Here is a 22,321-nt window from a genome sequence, read left to right as displayed (position 1 = left end):
ATGAAGGGACTGACTCCAGTCTGGCTGATCTGTAAGTACACTTTTTTATTTCAACTGTGGGCTAAGATTTGACATTAATCTTTTAGATTTTATTGAATTTTCAAGAATTGTATTAGGATGAAGCTGCAGTTTGGCAATGCAGCGCTACAGAATGACAGAATCTGAATGGCCTTGTGACTCGTAGCTGCAAAAAAATGGTTAAAAAGGATAAAAATTTTCTACAATGTTTATTACAAGGTAATAACTTCTTTGGGTTAAGGCGTTTTAAGGTTTTTGGACGCAGACATATTCAGTGAAGGTGACTAAAAGGAGTCAACACTATGATGGATGATGAGCCATAGAAGGTTGTGAAAAGGGGAAACTTTAAGGGAATTTTTTACTGTTCCCATTTTTTTAAAGTATTTTAAAAGTATAAACACAAATACAAAGGACACAGAACCAAATATTACTACTGGGCACTCACTACATATTGAGCAAATAAAGGAACAGCAAAGTGTTCAGTCCTTTTATCTTATAAGTCTGTAAAAGGCAACAAGTAGATATAGAGTGCAACAAAAGGAGACACTGTCTGCATTTTTTCTATTGCATGCCTGTTGTATAGATATATTAGTGCATGGTTTGCTAGTTCCTGTGCTTATTTGACCAACCAACCATCAGTGCATGTTTCCCACACTCTATGAAACCATAAACTAACCAGACCCTCTTTATTTGCAGTGTCGATCTCAATGCTGAGCTGCACAACGAAGCGAGGTCTGTAAATGTTTTCTATTACAGTTTAAAGAGTTCATTTCCATAATAATTATTTATCTTTTTCCCGGGTCTTGGTACAGCCCCCTTGTTCATCCTCTAAATGAAAAAAGCTTTTTAACTTCTCCCCTATTTAAGTGACTTTCCTTTAAAATTCCTGCCCTTAACAAACAGAAGCTTAGAAAAGTTAGTAGATGCGCCTTCGGTGTCCAAGATGACCATAATTGGGATATCCCGTTACTGTGGAAACCAAGAAAAGCAAGAATAGAACAAAACTGTTTCAAGCATTCAGCAACCTGAGCTTCTGCAGTACAGAGTAAGAGATGACAGATAATAAGTAAATTAATCTTTCTAAAAATAATTAAAAAAAAAACTATAATAGAAAAACATGGTTTTTAGGTCATTTTTCATTTTAGCATTGAAGGTGAGGCATAATCTTGTTTTAATGCAATTTGCTATTTTATTTAACCTCCTAAGACCCGAACTCTTTGATATTTGGGCATATTGGGGCCCGATAAATGTAAAAACAAAGAATTACCAGATTTTTTTTTACCTGATTTTGTTTCTAAGAAAAATGAGAGCCACAAATGAGGATATTAGTTTCAAATTTTGATAGAACAGTAGCAGTATAATGTCCTCGTAAGTGGACATCAGGCCCTTGTAGAGCAAAATTTAGTATTTGGTCTAAATGACCCAAAATATGATGTCCACATATGTGGATGCCAGGTCCTAGGAGGTTAAGGCAACTTCATGACACTTGGAAAATAGGGTAGAACAGTTAATCAGATTTTATTTTTTGTTATAATTTTGGGTTTCAATGAGTTTAGAGTGGTATGATCTTTTTTTTTGGGGGGGGGGGGGGGGGGGGGGGGATTATTAATTTAAAAACCCCTCAATTCTTAGTTGATAATTATATTGGCGATCAGGGAGGGAGTACCTTGCACTCCCCAATTCCTTTCCTTCTCCCTCTCTTGTACACCACCCCACATGCAGGGCCTTGAGGTACAGGTGCATAACTGAGGTGCATTATCGGCAGCGGTCTGCTTGTCTCCAACCCAGAGTAAGGGAAACCATCTCCTGGGTCTGGCAGTAGATTGCCCCTCTGGAGGTGATGGTGCCTGAAGGGGCTTGGGTTACTCTGGTGTAGCCGGCTGCTGGCGGAGCCTGCAGGCTTGTCAGCACGGCGTGCTGTGGCTTCTGCACTGTTACTTATGTTTACTGTTGCTTTGGTTTCCCTACTGTGTTGTCTTCTTTTTAGTCAGATTTGTCAGATTTTAAGTCCTTTTTCTCTCTATTCTTCTTCTTTATTTTTCCTTTCCCTCGCCTTCTGTTAAAACTCTTCCCAGCTTCTCTTTCGTTCTTCTTCCGGATACCCGATCCTGTCCATTCTGATGGTGATAACTTAAAAATAATAATAACAATTGAATAAACTATGCCAATCAAGTGGGACAGTATAGTGAAAGCTCCAGTTGGGAAAATATATCTATTGGGCATTTTTCTTGGCCTTCAGACTTATTCTGATTGGTACAGTGCCGGACAGGACAGGAAAAAAAAATAGCACATTGGCTTCATTTTTCAGCTACTAAGGGTGTCCTTCAAGTCCAAGTCCCAGGTGTCCTGGACATGTATTTATACTAGAGATGGCACGATACCACTTTTTTATGTCCAATACCGATGTTGTTCAGCCGCTGGTTTCCTCTTTCTGGTGCAAAGTGGGCCAAAAACGAAGTAGAGAGAGGGACTAGCGACAGAAAAGCCGATCAGCTGATCATTGATCAGTTTCATGATTGAAGTAGCAGCAAGAAGAGGCAGTCGCTCCATATATCGGTTGTTAAGCTTAATGTGGGAATGCTTTACAAACATTCTGAGATGGACTTAAACACTTGCTTTACTTCTCTCTGGGAAAACTTTCTCGGAGATGAAATGCCGGGTTGGTAGCAAGGCTCCAAATGCTCAACCAGACCACCGACAGGTCTGGCACGCCACAGCCACTCTATCACGTGACGCATACTGCTGCAACGTGCTACGGTTATGAGCTGAGTTACGCCATGTCGCAAGTTTTCTGAGGTGCTTTTGTGATATTTAATGGATCGGATTACATTTTTAATTTCTCTCCGATATCCGATCCAGTAATTTAGGTCAGTATCGGACCGATACCGATACGTAATATCGGATTGGTCCATCTCTAATTTATACCTCCATTTATTTATTTGTTTATATTTTAATTACACTTTGAGTTCAAGTATTCATGTACAAAAAATAAAAATAAATGATTTTTTGTTAATCCAATTCAATTTAATATAAATATCCAAGAATCCAATAATAATAAATATCCAAGCCAAATCACAACTGTCCCTCCATGGGTCTAGATGAGAAGCCCTCAGTAGTGTTATAAACCAGGCATAGCATGAAGGTGGCATGCTCACACACACGTAAGGAAGTTTTTACTTTATGCTTTACTTTTGCTTTATGTACAGAAAACGGTGAGTAAATGAAAAAAAAGAAAAGAAAAAGAAAACAGGGAACACACAGGAGCCAGAGGAAGCGGGAACAGTGTAAAAGGGAGGCTGCTCTGAGAAGCCATGATTGGGGCCACAGTAGTCTGTAACAGAGGAAAAATAGACTAACAAACCAGTAAGGAGGCAGGTGAGTCAGGCTGAGGCTTACATGCAGGGCCGGGCCAGGCCTAGGAGCCACAGCGGTGGTTCTGTGGGAGGATCTGAAGAGCGAGTGTGAAGAGGAGAATGATCTCTGGGGCACCCACAAATATTGGGATGACAGGAGGACAGGCAGGCGGAGCGACTGACTGATGAAACCCTCAGTAAAAACGGCAAGCAGAGAATCCAGAGCAGAGTATTGTGGAGACCCAAGCACAAAGAAGCGGGGTTAAATTCAAGCTGGGAATCACAGGAACAAACAGACCGCAGACAGGGCCTAGTTACCACAGTGAATGACTGAACAAACTGGCTTAAATAGTTCAATGATTGACCCAGGATGAGGCTCAGGTGTGAGGTAGGCAGCTCCACCCAGGTGGTAATCAATCTGATGATGAAACACTCCTCAAAGCTGCTCCCATGGACAATGACAAACAGTCTATTACATGATAACTAAAGGAGGATTTAGAGTCACCTGATTGAACCCAAAGTATATGGTTTGTCAAAAAGGAAAGTCTTAAGTCTGATATTAAAAGTAAAGATAGTATCCCATATGGAAAAGATATATATAAATCTTAAAAAGTTTGTATCTGTCTTGTATGAAACTTGTATGAAAAGCATACACGAGTGAAAACACATATAAGATCCCTTGAGAAATTATATAATGAAACTTGTATGTTTTGGATACTTACTAAAAAAATATATGAAAGCAATGAGAAAGTGGCCACTGTCATGAGTAAATCATATATGTTTTTACTATTTCTTTTCCATATGGGATATGTCTCCCAAATCCAACTGGGAACTGGTTACACTTAATATTCATGTATGTAATGATCTGAAAGCTGAAGGCTTTGCCTCCCATTTGAATAATGGTTACTGTAAGTAAGCATTAGCAAGTAATTAGTAAGCAATTAATAAGTTAATAATAATAATAAGGTAATAATAATTAGTAAGCATTAGTAATTAAGTATTAGTGTCGATACCATTGTACAATATTTGGATTAATCCCCCCACTTCTGCTATCCAATTACTTTAGATAGCAGAAATAACAAATGCAAGACAGAATAAATAATTCAAAAAATACACAAGAGGATGTATGATAAATGGGTGTTCAACATATTAAGGATATTTTTCAAATAGAACTGACTACTGAGGGTATTTTGCTATTACCACAATTTTGTTTTGTTAAAAATGTATTGTTATCATCCCCTCTCCCTCACAGCTCGTCTGACTGTGAGTCCCAGCAGCTCTCAGTTCTTTAAAGATGACCCTGTGTCTCTGAGCTGTGAGGAGGACGACAGCTCTGCTGGATGGACTCTGAGGAGAAACACAAGCAAAGAAACCAAGACCCAGTGTGGAGCTGAGTGGGGAAAATCAGCTGGTTCTTCCTGTAGCTTCAGCTACATCTTAACACAGGACAGTGGAGTTTACTGGTGTGAGTCCAGAGAGGGTCCCATCAGTAACATGGTTAACCTGACAGTCACTGGTAAGCTGAGTGTGTGGAGTTAGTGTTGATGAAGCTGTGTGTAAATGGATGAAATGCTGTAGTTTGTCTCTGTGTTGAGGTGGATCAGTGATCCTGCAGAGTCCTGTCCTCCCTGTGATGGAGGGAGATGACGTCACTCTGCTCTGTAAAACAAAGACCACTCCCTCCAACCTCCCAGCTGCTTTCTATAAAGATGGCTCCCTCATCAGCAATGGGTCTTCAGTTAACATGACCATCCAGCATGTTTCCAGGTCTGATGAAGGCCTCTACAAGTGTGACATCAGCGGTCATGGAGAGTCTCCATCCAGCTGGATCACTGTCACAGGTGAGGAGCTTCACTCTATCATATTGCTTCTTACTTCATTGACATAATTCCCTCACAGGTGGAATTCTCTCTACAGGTGGATCTGCAACCAAAAAACCACCCACTTCTGCAGGTTTGCCCTCTGTAACACCCCTCCAGCATTTTGACTTCATACTGATGCGCTACCTGGTGGTTTTTATTCCATACTTCATCTCCACTCTCCTCATGGTGTCTTTATTTCGATACAAAATCACAGGTGACACTCTGAATAAATGTTGATTAGTAACTCCTCTCTATGTGAACTTTTTTACTGATACAGTTTTGTAATGTTTATAGGACATGACCCGTATGTCTCTATGGTAAAGACCCCATCCACACAGGCTGGAGATGGTTTGGCCAATGACTACGATGATGCCACTACAGTGCATCATTTCTGAATCAGGGCTCATGTTCAGCATCTATGTTGATGTAAAGTTCTTAAATGTTTCTCATTAATGCTTGTCTCACTGACTTTGTCCTCGCCACCTCTGTTGTAGAGATAATTTGAAGAAATGGGCTCTGATGTTCATCTCTGGTTTTTCTTAATGTAAATCTCCTGCAAAGAGATGGATATATATTGCAGTATTTAACAAACACAAGGCATTCAGCTTTTCTATCTGAAACCTGAAGGTGTTTTAAGATTAGGTGGCAAAAGCTAATATATATTTCAATATTTAAAAATATTTTCTGAGCATGTGCACACATTTTTTTCATTATTTTCATTTCAAATCAGCTTTTAAAAATGTATTCTTTACTGATACATACAAGTTCTTAATATAATATGTAGTTGAAGCTGAAGTCTCAAAATACCAAAACATGGAAAGATTCAAAGTTGTTTTGGTTGATATGAGGATTGATGATAATTAGAAATAATCATGTACAATAAAAGAAAACTTACTTTTCAATTGAGTCTGTCTGCTTTGCACTTTACTGCTAGTCGTGCACTTGTTCTGCTTATCTAAAAGTCATTGTAAATGGTGCAAGCAGAAGAATTATTCCTTATATTCCTCCATTCTTCAGTTCAGTTTTGTTTATGTCGCCAATGAAGGCACTCTGGAAACAGTGGGAAGGAAAAACTCCCTTTTAACAGGAAGAAACCTCCAACACAACCAGGGTCAGGGAGGGACAGCCATCTGTCATGACTGGTAGAGGTGAAGGGAGGAGGAAAGGAAAAGACATTCAGAATGCAGAGTGGCGTATATTGAGAGAAAAAGCTGACCTAAGAAGAAACACTCAGCTCATCAAGGGAATCTTCCAGCACCCAAGAGCTATTGTAACATAATTAAGGGAGGATTCATGGTCACCTGATCCAGCCCTACCTATATGATTGGGCCACCCTTAGCAGCAATCAAATGAATGAAAACAATGCATTTATTTACAGCAAAAAATAACAACAAGAGTCACAATAATTCGCAGTGTTCATGTTCTCTGTTTGTCAGTTGCCAGTCCCGTGCAGTGATTTTTCTCAGTGGTCCGTGGTGAACGTTCCACCCTCTCCTGTGTTAATGTACATTAGTGTTCAGTTCTCTCTTTTCCACAATCCTCCTGGAAAAAAGAGAAGCTACATTAAGTACATTCCCAAACACCGTCCAACAGAAACCCTTTCACCTCACGAACGGCAGAACCATTCATCAAACAATCCACACGCCAACTGTTGCTCGGCTACTCTGGCTGTGTCCCAATCCAGCGACCGCACACTCCGGAGTGCGCATTTTGAGACCTATTACGTCTCCTATTACCTATTACTGATTAAGGTCGACTATCGAACGGTGTATAAAGTAAAGACTTTAAAACAAAGTAAACGCTGAAAGCAGGTGGTGTAGCTCAGACACACACTGACCACATCCTGCCCCACTTTTCACTTCATGCTCAGACTATAACACCAGAGCCTTTAGTATCTAAAAGATTCCATGACGTCACTACACCAGAGATGTGTAAGGATTGAGGAAAACCAGCTGGTTCTTCCTGTAACCTCACTGCCATCCTGACAGTCATCTCTGAAAAAACTGAACTACAGATTTCACTCAGACTTTAGTTTGCAGCTCATAGTATGGAAATTGCAAAGTGCTAAAAGACTCATTAACACATTCTTAGTATTGAACATACCCTGCAAATTATGCAAGTGCTCTTAAAAGTTTGAGTTGATGCTTTAGTGTTGTGCTCTGAGTGTTTTTTGTTTTGTTTTACTGACCAATAGCTGTCCATGAGCCCAAAATATATTAAACATTACTGAAATAACTTTTTACTGAATAAAGTGTAACGTCTGGTGAGGCAGACGGCATGGCGTGAGGAGATTGTGGACCCAAATACAGGCATGGAAGCGAAGGCGGATAATAGCAGAAAGGTGTGTTTTTATTCTGACTGTGACAAATACAAAAGGCAAGGACAATTAGAAAGGAAAATAGCAAAACCTATCAAAGCCTGAGACAGAAAATCAAGGAGGAGACACAAAAGAACACAGAGGATGACACACTGGGGCAAAATGGAGGAAAGCACGCAGACAGACCAACGAGGAACAGAGGAAAGCACACACTATATATACACAAACGAGGTAACAAAATGCACAACAGGAGGGAGGCACAGCTGAACCTAATTAGACAAGACTAGACAGGGGGGAAGCAAAACATAATACATTCTCATAGAACACAGACTGTCAAAGTAAAACGGGAAACACACAAACGTAATGGCAAGAATGACAAGGTAGAGACAGAGAACATAGAGACCTGAAACGTGGGACGGGAAAGGCACAGAGTAGACATAGAAACCAGGATAACATACCACGGAACACAGGGGGAGGCATGTTAACAAAACCTAAAGACTAGAAATCAGTATATACGAAGGAACTTCGGGAGATAGAAATACAAAACAGAAGCCAAGAGACTAGTAATGATGAATCATGATGAAGATTAATAATAATAATACAAAACAAAAAACGCAATAGGTCACTGACCCAGGACCATGAGATAAAGACAGATATAATGTCCATAGCCATGGATCAAATGAAAGAAATTCATTAACAACAGTTCCTAGCAGTCTGACTGGACTCAGTCACTGTATAACAAGCTCTCTCATTTATATCTTGATGCATGCTCAGTCATCCAGATAAGTAAATCCCAAAAGGTTCTCTCACTGAAAACGTTACATTCAGATAAACAGAATCAACCTTTTGGGGTCTCTAATTTATAGAATTCCTCATTCATTTCCATTGCTTCTACAATTCAAACAAACAAATTTTACAGTATGAGTTCAAATTTTCAACATATAGGTGGTAACAATGTTTAAATCCTTTAGAAAAACATAATCTAAAGAATATATTTCCTATCATGCTTTACTGCCATCAAGGGTCGGGTGGGTGGGCTCTAGTCCTCCTTTTTAAACATGGCAACCACCACCGTTTATCTCCAAATAACATTACAGTACTATGCTGACCATGACAGCCCTACACCATGCAGGGCCTTAAGGGACTCAGAATGAATCCCAAGGTCCCTGCCACCAAGGAGTTGTTTAACTACCTCAGTGACATCACACCCAGGGATGGACCTGTCATCCTCATTGTTTCCAGACTCTACAGAAGGTTTAATGAGATCCTAAAAGTATTCCTCCCACCTGAATATATCCTTAATTGATGTCAACAGCACCCCTACTGTACTATACTATACTTTTTTCCCTCTTGAGTTGCTAGACAGTTTATCAGAATTGTTTCAGGGCTGTCCAAAGGTGTTGTTCAATGGCTTGACCAAACTCTCCTAAATCCAAGTAATTTTCACAAGCTACTGTCAGAGCCACACTCTGCTTGGCACTGCAGGTACCTGTCAGCTGCATCCGGAGTACCACAGGTTTACAATGTCCCACCACCACCACCACCTTCACCTCTGGTGTCCACCATCCAGGGAATACCACAGCCATCAACTACCTTGCAGCCACAGCTCTGTACAGTATGTTCTGTGCACCTGAACATATAAGGAGCCCTCCACCACAATAAGGTGGCAGTTCATGGAGGGACTTGAAAAGGAACCAGTTAGGATAGTTGGGCATCTGATTGGGATGTCTCCTGGGCTAGGTGCTCTGAACCTGTCCTAGAGGGAGGAGACATTGGGGTGGATGCACGACACGCCTAAGAGATTATGTCTCTTGGAAAGCTGAAAAAGCTTGGCCTTGGAAAGCTCTGATGTTCCCCCAGATGAGCAGGAGGATGAGCATCTTTATCTTAAATCATTTTTACTTTTATTAGATGTACTTAATCGGTGGCTTACAGTGCCACCCCACAAGTTCAACCTATTTCTGCATGGGTTTATGTCAGCTTCCTCCAGCAGGCTGAAAATATGCAAGTTGAGTTAAATGGTGATTCTAAGCTATGTTAGCTCTTGTGTAATAACCAGAAGTAGGCTGGGATAATCTCCACCGCCCATGACTTTTGGATAGTGTGACAACCCACTCCATCTTGCCTTTTTGTTGGCCTGTTTGTGTATGTTTTGTGCCTTGTTTGCAGGTATTGGGGGGTGAAGACAGCCATTTCCAATTAGTGACAATGGCAACACCTGGGCCTATTATGCCAGAGCTCTATAAAAGCCACCTGAGCTCAGTCACCAACATGTTCTCATTCCAAAACATAATATACCAACGCTATGGGATAAATCATCGGTATGTTAAGTTTTGGCCACCCAACATGTCTTCCAAAACATGAGAACCATTTGGAATGAATTTACAGATGTATATTATTTTTACTTTCTTATTACGAATCACATTGGAAAACACTATTTGACACAATTAAGGTTGTGGTTAAGATTAGGATTAAGGCTATGGTTAGGGTTAGGGGTAAGGTTATTGTTAGGGCTGGAGACACAGCAGAAGTATGTTACCGTCAGGAGTGTCTTATATGGGATTCCATCCACAATCTGGAGGGTATCATAGGGATGCGGAAGGTTACTTTTCCCGTTACTATGAGACATCTCGGGACATTACAAAACAGCGGTATGTTATGCGTTGGGAGCGAGAACGGTCTATAGTCACAGTGTGGTGCTTTCACTGAGATACAGTACCTTGAGGATTTTTGTTGTGTTTGGTTTGGGTCAGCACTAAACAATGTTATTCTCCCCATGCCCAAATCTACACCACTGCTTGTACTGACCACAAAATCCATGGTTTTTGTAAGACTTCTGTTTCATTGCTTCATTTAAAATAAATAGTTTTTTGAATGATACCATGTGGCCTGGTCTGTGACAACAGGCAGAAAAGGTGCTTAATGTGGGTTAGCTGACCAAAACAAAAAACAAAAAAAAGCTGAAACCAGTTTCAACCGGATAAACTGTGGAAGATTTTTTCTTTCTTTTTTATTTGTCTCACCACATTTCAGTGGTTAAAGCAGAGAGAAGCTTGCAGATTCAGGGTAAAAAACACCTCCATCTCATTTCCTCTGTGCTGACCTGATGCTACAAACAGTGGAAAGAAACATGTAGTTTACTTGTTTTTAGTTTAAAATTTAGGATAAATATTAAAACAAAGACTCTCATACAAGAGCAGTTTGGTAAAACTAAGAAGCATTTCTCATTGCCTCACTTCATAGACTTATGGGAAAGAAGCATTTTTTATAAAGGTATAGGGGGGCAAAGCTAAACCACACTGTCAGGAAGGAGGAGTGTCTAACCAGACGTAACCAGATGTAACTATGACATTTGACATTAACTATGACATCCCCAAAAGTTGATAGTGTTGACTGTTAACTGTTCATCTAGACCACAGGTGTCGGACTCCAGGCCTCGAGGGCCGGTGTCCTGCAGGTTTTAGATGTGTCCTTGATCCAACACAGCTGATTTAAATGGCTAAATTACCTCCTCAACATGTCTTGAAGTTCTCCAGAGGCCTGGTAATGAACTGATCACTTGATTCAGGTGTGTTGACCCAGGGTGAGATCTAAAACCTGCAGGACACCGGCCCTCGAGGCCTGGAGTTTGACACCCCTGATCTAGACCATAGGTGTCAAACTCTGGCCCGCGGGCCTAATTAAATTTGGCCCGCGAAGCCATACAAAATTACTATTAGAGCTGGCCTGCCAGTATTATACAGTGCATGTACTGCTAACAGGACCCATTAGCACCCTCTCCTCTGTTGACCATAGTCATAGCAACCATGCAAATACTGCCATGCTACCTATCCCAAAATGGAAAAAAGAAAGGCAGAAAACAGGAGCTTTCTGGACAGGTGGGAGAATATGATGAAAATCTGATAAATGATAAAATGATAAAATTTAATTCAGAAGGCATGTGTGCAATATTAAGTTATATATACGTTTATATAAGTTATACATATTGTTTAGTATTAAGTTTTGCTTGTTCCATATTCAGTTTTTCAGCAAAACTTGTTTGAGTCCATAAGAAAAGATTCCTAGTTATATTTGGAGGAAGATTTTTTTTCCAATGAATATTAACGTTAGCCCGCGACTTTGATCCAGTTTTGAATTTTGGCCCACTGTGTATTTGAGTTTGACACCCCTGATCTAGACGTAGCGTTTTCAGTGGGAGAAACATTTCATCACTCTTCCAAGTGACTTCTTCAGTCTCAGCTGACTGCAGGTTTCCCCAATCTTATAAACAGTATATTTGCATAATGACTGAAACCAGTCCACTGAAGGAACAATGGGCTGCGAGGTCAGTTCCTTGATCGTTAATATGCAAATTCTTATGACCATTGAGCAAAGCTCATTGATCAAAGACCACTGATCAATGGCCATGAGTACCATTCACAAAGAGCTTGGGAATTGCTGCAATCATAGCACTCTGAGATGGCAAAAGATGTACCCTTAGGCCCCCTCCTCAATTCAGAGATGGTTGATAGGTTTGTAGCTTAAACCTTTTCGCTGGAACGTTCAACACAATTCAGTTACACAGCACAAAGCATCAGACACCAAGCAGAGCTCTTTATGATTCTCGTATACGAGGGAGACCAACTGGACAAATGCCGTTTCTTCGCTTGACGCCAGTTGCTCTCGTCTGCTCCCTCGCAACAATGCTTTTTTATTGAGGTTACATGAATATATATAGGTTTATTAACATATGATGTATACTTACAAACAAAGAGTACCTTGCCTTGCACACATTAAGGATTGTCCATTGACATAAAACTGTTGTCGGAACCATACTGAATTTCACCAGAGAAACACACACATATGAAGAGAGAGAGAGAGTATGCATAGTATGCAAACGGCTACCAAACAGCCATCATAATTCGTCATACAATGAGAACAGTGTAGCTGTATTTCATTCACCACAAATAACTATCTGATTGAATAGTTTTCTTATCAGAATAAAATGAATCACAAAATGTAAAAGCTAAATTTCTCTGCCTGGGCTGACTTGTGCCTCTGCCTGTTTCAATGTGTGACCCCGCCCCTCTCCCTAACAGTCAGCAATGAGTGCGCTAACATACCTGTAGGTTGCTGTTTTAATGAGTGTTTGATGGAAAATGACAATGGTGGAGTTTGCACTATCCGGTCACATGATACGTGAGTCCTAGTAAATAATTTTCCAATACGTGTACGTTACACATGCTATTTTTTTAAAATTATGATTATTATTTTGCTAGCTATCAGACTCACTGGAGAAATGATTGAAATGCACTGAGTGTGATGCAGTTAGTTATGGCATGGAGATTTGTGGAATATGCTGTGAACTTAGCTAATATTACATAGCAGTAGCAGTAATATGAGTTACTTTATTCAAGTGAAAGCTTTAAACATTAGCCCATTACTGTCAGGGTTATATTTTTGGATTGTCATTTATGCTTAGAAATATATAATCATTTGTAGATTGATAGACTGTCTCATCCTAGGAGGTCTGCAACAACCCTGTGTACCGTGAAAAGAGGAGTACGTTCACTCCTCTCCTCACACACCTCCTAGGGTCATGAGAGAGGTTGTATCTTCTCTTTCTGATATATGGTATGGCAAACACATCTATATCTGTTTGAGTAAAAGAGCATTTTGTTTAGGTGGAAAGCTGAACTCATGGCACCAGCTTTGGGAGTCGTTCACAGGGTCATATCTTGACACACACACACACACACACACACACACACACACACACACACACACACACACACACACGGTACTCTGTCTTCACATGTATGCCTATTTGAGAGGTCTCCACAAGACCTAACCTGTCAAACTCTAGTGGTGTGAGTGCTCAGATTAGAAAAGCAGTATATAAGAAACAGTCAATTTACCATTTACCATGGTTGTGAATGACTGAGCTAGGATCCTGTGGGGCTTTCAAATACAGATTGGCATAGCAGTAGTGGACAAGCAGAGGAAGAGGGCCGCAGTGATGGGATGCAGCGATACCCAATGACAGCAACATTGGGAAAAAGGAACACAAGAAGCTAGAGAAGTACCAAGGGCTAAGAGAAGAGTTTAAGAAGATGTGGAAGGTGAAGTTAACAGTGGTCCCAGTGGTAATTGGAGCACTAGGAGCAATGACCCCAAGATGGGTGAGTGGCTCCAACAGATCCAAAGAATAACACCCGAGATCTCTGTCTAGAAGGGTGCAGTACTAGTAACACAGGGCCCTTAAGCTCCCAGGCTTCTGGTAGAAGACCTGAGCTTGAAGGATAATGACTGCCTGCAGATCAAATAAGGAATCTCTACCTATTTATTTGATATAGGGGTAGGACTTCCTTATAAATTTTTATGTTGCATTTCATTACTCCTAGAAAGGCATGTTATACTTTATGCCTTTTGCAAAGTTGTGCAGTGAAATTTTCCCTGATCGTCTGTATGTTTTAATAAAAATGTGTGCTACAGTAAGATGCTAAAAATATGTTCAATTTTATGTTGAAGAATTTTACATCTAAATTAATATAATTTGACATGTAGGGTTTTTTTTTAACAAATTGGTACATCTCTGCTCATATTTACTTCTGAGAAACTGTACTGTAAACAGGAAACCACTGAACACTTGAAGAAGCAGCTAGACAGGAAGAAGGGGTGGGGGTGGGGTATCATCGGATGTGAACTCAGCAAAGACTTTGTTAATAACACCAATCAGCATGATGGATGGAACATCTCCGCTGTGGCTGTTCTGTAAGTTGAGTCTCTCTTTATGTCTGGGCTAAGATTTGAATACAGCTGTTTACACAACAGTAGACTGTTATACAACTACATTAGGGAATTAAGATAAATTCAGATTAATGGGCATATTCAGGGGCACTTATATTTTCTTTCTTTGATGGGCAGAGTAATTGATAATGTGACAATTGGCCGGAAAGAAAGGAAAAATGCTAAAACAAAAAATATTATAATGTGTACATTTTATATAACTATAAAGACAAAAAAAGGAATGCATTTTAAACGGTTTTACCTGTGCTTAAAACCACACATAGGTTGTACAGGGCCAGAACAAAACACCGCTAAGTATTGATTACACACTTCAATGGAAAACAAACAATATTTAGTCATCTGTCTTACAGTCATCTCTTAGCTTAGAAAGTTTGTAAAAAATAAACTGCTTATATGTATATCTTTTAAATCACAAAGAAGACAGTGTACTTTTTTTTAAACATTGCACAGCATACTTCCTGTCTGCTGTATACGTACTAGTGCTGTCAAAAATTAAAGCGTTAATGCAGATTAAGCCGCAATCATGATGAACGCGATAAAAAAAAAATTCACGCTATTAATGCATCTGGAGTGCAGAATGACTAAATATCCCTGAAATGTTTCTGTCAACTACTTTCAGTCAGTTTGTCCAAGATGCTCACGGAGCATCGGGGACTCAGTAAGTCTACCTCGGACATATTGACTGACACAACTGCCAAGTGGATTGCAGCAAACTACAGACCCATTAATATCGTCGAGAACACAGGCTTTACATAGCTATGGTTCCTCGTTTCAGGCACTTGAAGTGTCTCCCCAAGAGTGACAGTGAGAATGGATAAATGTTGACAGAGTTTTTTGTTAACATGAATGTTCAAGATGTTCAATAAACATGATAAGTACGTATTACTACTACTACTACTACTACTACTACTAATAATAATAATAATAATAATAATAATAATAACAATAAAGAATGATAATTAATTGTGATTAATCAAAATAAATCCACAGTAACCCTGTGATGGATCTGATTAAAAATATTCATTGTTTGACAGCACTAATATATATTATCCCTGTTACCTATTAGTATATAGGACTTTTTTTAAAGTTGTATTTCACAGGGGAGAACCTGTGCTAAAAGATTGAAGAAAACTATTCAAATTCTATTTCGATTTAAGCATGCATCCTTTGTGTTCATTCTCCATTTACTTCATTATATTGCATAAATGTCAGTTACAAGCTTAAATATAAAGTTGAAAAAGTGTAATTGCAGGAGGCTCTTGATCAAGTAATTGCAATTAATTGTGATTAATGACAGAAAATTGTGAGATTATTTTTTTTTTTCATTTACAGCACTAGAGTATGGTTTGCTGCTTCCTCTCAGTCTGCAGCACCTAAAGTGCAAACAAACACCAGTCTATGTTTCATAAACCCTGATGTCTAAGAAGCTTGGAAAGAAAAGTGTCTGGACTTCTTTAATTTGCTAGAAGATGTTTCACCTCTTACCTGAGAAGCTTCTTCAGTTCTAGGGTCAAATGGCAGAGTCCCAGATTTAAGCTCTGTGGGAGTAACCCACCGAGAGGGACAATGGACCCCCTAATGATCCTCTACCTAATCACATGAGCCAAGGTGTGAAAATGGGTGTAGGTCACAATCAGTCAAGGCTTTGGGTGAGCTCACTGTGAAACCTAACCCCACCCTATCATGTGATTACCTGAGATCAGATGGCCCAGGATGTGAGTGGGCGTTAGGGCGTCTGGGAAGGGATCTCAAAACTGGATTATAGATGGCAGACAGTTGGTGTCGTAAACCACCACCTCTGTTCAAAGATACATGCATGTGCTCCTTCTTTTTCCCTTCAGGCTTAGAGGGAACATGTTCTGCCTGGTGGTGTAGGGTCCTGATTACTCCAAGTTTGTGTTCCAGAGGGTGATGGGAGTCAAAGAGGAGGTACTGGTCCGTGTGTGTGGGCTTCCGGTAAACTTCAATGTTGCGGTTGCCATTCTCTTCAATGTGCACAGGAAAGGCAAACAGTTATCCTTTGTGTCTTCCCTGGTAAACTTGATGTTTTTATCCACTGAGTTAATGTGTGCAGTGAAGGATTCCACTTCTGGTGTTTTGATTTTGACCCAGGTGTCGTCTACATATCTGTACCAGTGGCTGTGTGTGGGGGCTTCCAGTAAACTTCGATGTTGAGGTTGCCATTCTCTTCAATGTGCACAGCGCAGTCCAGGAAAGGCAAACAATTATTCTTTGTGTCTTCCCTGGTGAACTTGATGTTTTTATCCACAGCGTTAACGGGAGCAGTGAAGGACTCAGGTGTCATCTACATATCTGTACCAGTGGCTGGGTACTTAAAAGAGCCAAGAGCCTTTCTTTCCACTTCCTCCATGTAAAGGTTGGCTACAATAGGTGACACCGGGGAGCCCATGGCACAGCCATGTTTTTGCCTGTAGAAACCCTTCTTGTATTTGAAATATGTGGTGGTAAGGCAGAGGTGTAACATTGAGCAAATCTGATCAGGGGTGAATTTGGTTATGTCTTCCAAGGGGCTGTCTTCTTGTAGTCGTTTTCTGACAGTCTCCACTGCCTCTGTGGTGGGTATGCAAGTGAAGAGGGACACTACATCAAAGGACACCATGGTTTCATCTGGATCCATATAAGATGAGTTTCTGGAGAACTGGAGAAGTTTTTTGGATGAGAGGTGAAACGTCTTCAAGCAACTTAAAGAAGTCCAGACGCTTTTCTTTCCAAGCTCCCTAGACTACAATGACCTGGATGACTGAGAACCTTCACAGACATACACCCTGAGGTTTCAAAGCAGAGAAAAATAAACAAAGTAACCTCTCGCTCTCTTTTTTGCAGCTCTGATTTCACTTGTGTGCTGCACAACAACGGAAGGTTAGTACATTTCTTCTATCGCAGTTTCAAGTGATTATTCTATCTAGATTTTTGTCCTTGGATTGAATTAGCGTTCACTCTAGGATGCAACTAAAAAAAATGTTACTTATCATTTTTTCTGTCCTGTATCACAAAGAAAGTTCACCATACCTAGGGTGTCTTTTTTAACTCGCCCTACTATTAAGTCAGGCTAATCGGTGACATTAACATGGGTATCAATCAATCAAGATTTATCAGCGTTATTGCCAACATGAAATAGGTGATGTCTGCAGTATTTATGTACTTCAAAAATCAGTACGTTGGATAATGACGGAAAACCACTGAATGAACAATGGGCTGTGAAGGTAGTTTTATGATCATTAGTATGCAAATTGTCATGACCATTGATCAGTGACCACATATAAATAGCCATGAGTACCATTCAAAGAGAGTTGGGGAATGGCTGCAATCACAGCATTGTAAGATGGTGAAAGATGCAGATTCACAAAAACGCTACTCCCAGATGAACAGAATGAACTTTTTGGGATTTCCATACCTGGATGATTGAGCATGCATCAAGATATACTTCAAAAATATCATCCTAGATCAAGATAATGACCCAAAACATAAGTCCAATCTATGCCAGAACTGCCTCAGGAAAAAAGAACAAGATGGTGAACTTGAAAACATGGAGTGGCCAGTACTGTCTCCAGACTTAAACTCCATTGAGCTGGTTTGGGATGAACTAGATGGAAGAGTGAAAGAAAAGCAACCTGCAAGTGCTACACATTTATGGGAACTTTTGCAACAGATATGGGAAGCAATTTCTGAAGAATATTTGATTTCTGTTGTAGAAAGAATGCTAAGGGTGTGTTCAGTTGTTATATCTGCCAGCGTTTGCCACATTGATGAGTCCAAGGTTTAGAATACATTTTGGTCTATAAATTGATTCCATGATTTGAAATAATTTAAATAATTTAAAACATGCACAATAGGATGCATGTTAAATGGATGTTCAAAATATTATGGAAACTTTTCAAATATTGATTACTGAGGGTATTTTTGTCTTGTTTAAAAATGATTCATATCATTCCCTCTCTCACAGCTCATTTGACTGTGAGTCCCAGCAGCTCTCAGTTCTTTAAAGATGACCCTGTGTCTCTGAGCTGTGAGGGGGATGACAGCTCTGCTGGATGGACTCTGAGGAGAAACACAAGCAAAGAAACCATGACTAAGTGTGGAGCTGAGTGGGGTAAATCTACTGGGAATTCCTGCAGTATCAGCTATATCTTAACACAGGACAGTGGAGTTTACTGGTGTGAGTCCAGAGAGGGTCCCATCAGTAACATGGTTAACCTGACAGTCACTGGTAAGCTGAGTGTGTGGAGTTAGTGTTGATGAAGCTGTGTGTAAATGGATGAAATGCTGTAGTTTGTCTCTGTGTTGAGGTGGATCAGTGATCCTGCAGAGTCCTGTCCTCCCTGTGATGGAGGGAGATGACGTCACTCTGCTCTGTAAAACAGAGACCACTCCCTCCAACCTCCCAGCTGCTTTCTTCAAAGATGGCGTCTTCATTGGGAATAGGCCTACAGGTCACATGACCATCCAGCATGTTTCCAGGTCTGATGAAGGCCTCTACACGTGTGACATCAGCAGTCATGGCAAGTCTCCAACCAGCTGGATCACTGTTACAGGTGAGGAGCTTCACTCTAATAACACCTTTTATTTGTTCAATATAGTCATTATAGTCAATATAGATTCTTTCTGCAGGTAGGCCTACATTCACAACAAGACCTACAACCACATCCCACCTGATTTCTGGAGCTCCATCCCCTGACTTAACATTAATGTGCCACCTGGTGGTGTTTAGTTCATACTTCATCTCCACCCTTCTCTCATTGTGATTTTATAGTGAGGCAGAGCCACTATAGGTAATATTCATTAATCCATCTATTAGTAATCAGTGATTCAATGATGACAGCTGATGATGTCTTGAACCAATCTCATGATCTACCTTTCCTTCCTGACTTGCTGTTACTCCAGGAAATAACTTACCCATCTTCAAGGAGTTAACGCTACCCACAGAGGCTCAGCAAAAACAGGACGAGGAAGCTGATAATGTCACCAAGGAGGTTCACTTTAACAAATCTAAACTGGACAGTGTGTTTTCTCTCAACTGTTTCTACTTTGCTTTTGTTTAAATGTTTGCTTTTTGCAAGTTCATAAACCTTTGTCTGTAGATTTATTTGTAGATTTATTTATTTGCAGATTTATTGGGAAGTTCTTTTTGCAGTCTCATTTCTGAATAAAGCAGTAGACTCAACTTCACAGTAAAAAATATTACACCTAAATAATGCTTTAAGGAGACAATTAAGAAAAGGTATGTTAAGTCAAAATACATACAATTATGCTGTTTAATGTGTATAGATGGGTAGTACTGCTACACATTTGAGATACAGCTGACTTCACTTATGAAACTCTTCAAAAATGTTGAGTACATTTGAGAAAGAGAATCTGTAGCGTAAAGATTGAAAGTTTGAAAGATGCATTGATACAGTGTTTATTTAATTTTAAACTTAAGCGCTGATGATAATTAGAAAAAAAGTACAATAAAAACAGAATTTACCCTTCAAGTCTGAGTCTTCTTTATACTTTATTTGCAGTTTCACACTTTGATATAGACATTCATACTATTGGAAAACTTACACTTATTATATACTTATCATACTTATCATCATTGCATATAACACACATAAAAAAACGCAGCTGCTGACTGTAAAAACAGGAACATCACTAAGTGAGACTGAGCAGGTACAGTTGGGTGGTTCTGTTCATCAAGGGGAAGATTTTAATTTTCTCCAGTTCAACTTTGGAGGCAGACACAAGCTGATTAGGATTATATATACAAACCATGAGTTATTATTCCAGACCAGTGTCTAGGCTCGTTGTCTTACTTTTAATCATTTTTTACATGGCCTTCAGCAGAGTTTAGATTATGTTCTAAACTTAAGAAAACAATGAACTCCACCCAGGCGACAGAGGGAGAGAGGGAGAGAGAGAGAGGGGGATCTGTCGGACCGTGACAGCTTAATATTTGAAAAACATTGTACTGAATTTCTTCTTACTTTTGCCATTTTAATTCCACCATGATAAAATGAAACTTCCTCCACAGCTCTATCTCTCAGTGTGCTTCAAGACCAGTTTACCATCGAAACTCTCTATGTTCTATATAATTTGCTTATTACGCAACAGTCTACCATTATGTACAGCGCTGTTGGCCGCTGTTTTTTTTTTTTTTTTAAATGACCTCTGACAAGAAAGACTAATTTCTGCTTTTTAACACTGAAGAAATTTAAACTTTTACAAATTATCCCAAATTGCAAAACCTCTTAGCTGTGACTCTAATAAAACCTCTGTAACTTTGCTCTGCTTCACTTCAGCAGCATCAGGTAATGTTCATATGTTGATTCATGGTTTTCTTCAGTTTTTGATCTGCTGCTGAATATTTTTTATCTGCTATAAAAAGCCAGTCCAGGAAAATCTCCTTCATGTTTTTCTGTGTTTTATCCTCAGTAACTTTAACACAAAGGCATCTGCTGTACAGTGTACATTTTAGGACATCCTCAGGTCTCAGGAAAAAAGCTGTCACGTGTCAGGTCTCAGACAAAAAAATGTCCGGTGTCAGGTGTCAGTTTCAGGTGTCAGGTCTCAGGTGTCAGAACACAAGCTATCAGAGAAAGAGAAGCTTCCTTCAGGTGGCGCTGTTGTCAGGTCCCAGCCAATGACTGTAGCAAACATGGACGTCGCAACAGCGACAGTAGTTCTCACTACCCTGCTTTATGTTCAAAGGGTCTCCTTTCTCATAAGTTTGATTGTAATTACTACCAAATTGCTGTGAAATTGTGGTGTGACATCATGATAACAGTATTGACTGGCAGCTGCAGTCACGCAGAAACTCTGTTTGGGAATGGCAGATAGAGCGGGGGTGCAGAGAAGAGCTCCAGCGTTTACGTTACAAAACCACGGCCAACCAGTGTTGCTAACTTAGCGACTTTGTCGCTATATTTAGCGAGTTTTCAGACCCCCTTAGCAACTTTTTTTCTAAAAAGCGACTAGCAACAAATCTGGCGACTTTTTCTGGTGCTATTAAAGACTTATTTATGACAACTTTTTGGCGTGAAAGCGCGTATTGCTCTTACTCTCAATAAGCAGCGGGTGATGCAGTTGGCACCTCACCCGTGCCAAAGCGCTCACAGGTGGAGGATAATCCTCCCCAGCGGCTATCAGGGCAGGAGATGTTCACACCTATGCGTCCAAACTGCAAATGAATCGTGCATGAGTGAAGCCACTGCTCCCGCACTGACTGTAACGCAGCGAGTTCTTCTTTTACTGTTATGTTGTTTTGTGGTCCACAAGGTTTAAAACTACTTATAAACACACACACACAAAGTAATTCCACCAGAGTGCCTATTTCGGGTCACTCTTGCCGGTCCAAGCCCGGATAAAGGAGCAGGGTTGGAATTGTTACATTAAAAAAAACAATAATTGCTAAAAGACATTTAATTTGTAGTTCTAAATAAATTATAAATGTATTTAAGACGTTTTTTACTTTTTTTACTTTTTTTTTTTTTGCCTGTCCCGTTTGGCTCTTTTGCCATCAGAATTATTGTCTAAAGGTGAAGAAAGATGCCCAACGGATTTACTTTACCAAATGGACCATCCCAGCCTTGCCGTAATGGTCCATTTGATTCACCTTTTATTCTTTATTTTATTTTCACTTGCTGAATACGGGACAGACATGACTGGGGGAAAGAAAGGGGAGAAAGAAAGAGGGAAAGAAAAACAGCGGGGAAGAGGGACGGGGATAAAGGGCAAAAAACAAAAACCAACAAAATAAGCAGACAAAAAATACATATATCAATCACCTGGATCACCTGTTGAGAAAGAAAAAAAGAGAAAACAAGCAGAAGAAAAAAAAAGAGCAACATAATAAACAACATCACGATGATCTATGGGAATATAACAGTAAATACTAATTATTAAACATTATTGTGCAGCACGTAAGATCGACAGCGCACAGTGGGCTTTGAGGTAGGAGCCAAAAAGGGTGTAGTTTGTGTGTG

At 39.9% G+C, this 22,321-nt stretch overlaps 2 protein-coding genes across 2 annotated transcripts; both read left to right on the top strand.

Moving 5' to 3' along the window:
• On the top strand, positions 1-5,628 carry LOC118455816 (low affinity immunoglobulin gamma Fc region receptor II-like). The gene is made up of 6 exons (XM_087838152.1): positions 1-31; positions 715-750; positions 4,624-4,887; positions 4,967-5,212; positions 5,271-5,447; positions 5,528-5,628. The coding sequence occupies exons 1-6, from the start codon at positions 1-3 to the stop codon at positions 5,626-5,628; spliced, it is 855 nt and encodes a 284-aa protein (XP_087694278.1).
• Positions 5,629-8,676: 3,048 nt separating this feature from the next.
• LOC118455815 (low affinity immunoglobulin gamma Fc region receptor II-like) lies at positions 8,677-18,972 on the top strand. The gene is made up of 5 exons (XM_087838151.1): positions 8,677-8,823; positions 9,036-9,165; positions 17,184-17,219; positions 18,304-18,567; positions 18,647-18,972. The coding sequence occupies exons 1-5, from the start codon at positions 8,677-8,679 to the stop codon at positions 18,970-18,972; spliced, it is 903 nt and encodes a 300-aa protein (XP_087694277.1).
• Positions 18,973-22,321: the final 3,349 nt, after the last annotated feature.

The sequence above is a fragment of the Neolamprologus brichardi genome, chromosome 3, assembly GCF_056152115.1.
Source record: "Neolamprologus brichardi isolate AB-2024 chromosome 3, ASM5615211v1, whole genome shotgun sequence".
In the NCBI taxonomy this organism is placed as follows: Eukaryota; Metazoa; Chordata; class Actinopteri; order Cichliformes; family Cichlidae; genus Neolamprologus; species Neolamprologus brichardi.
Note: the sequence above shows the minus strand (reverse complement) of the source record. Positions and strands in the feature narration are given on the sequence as shown.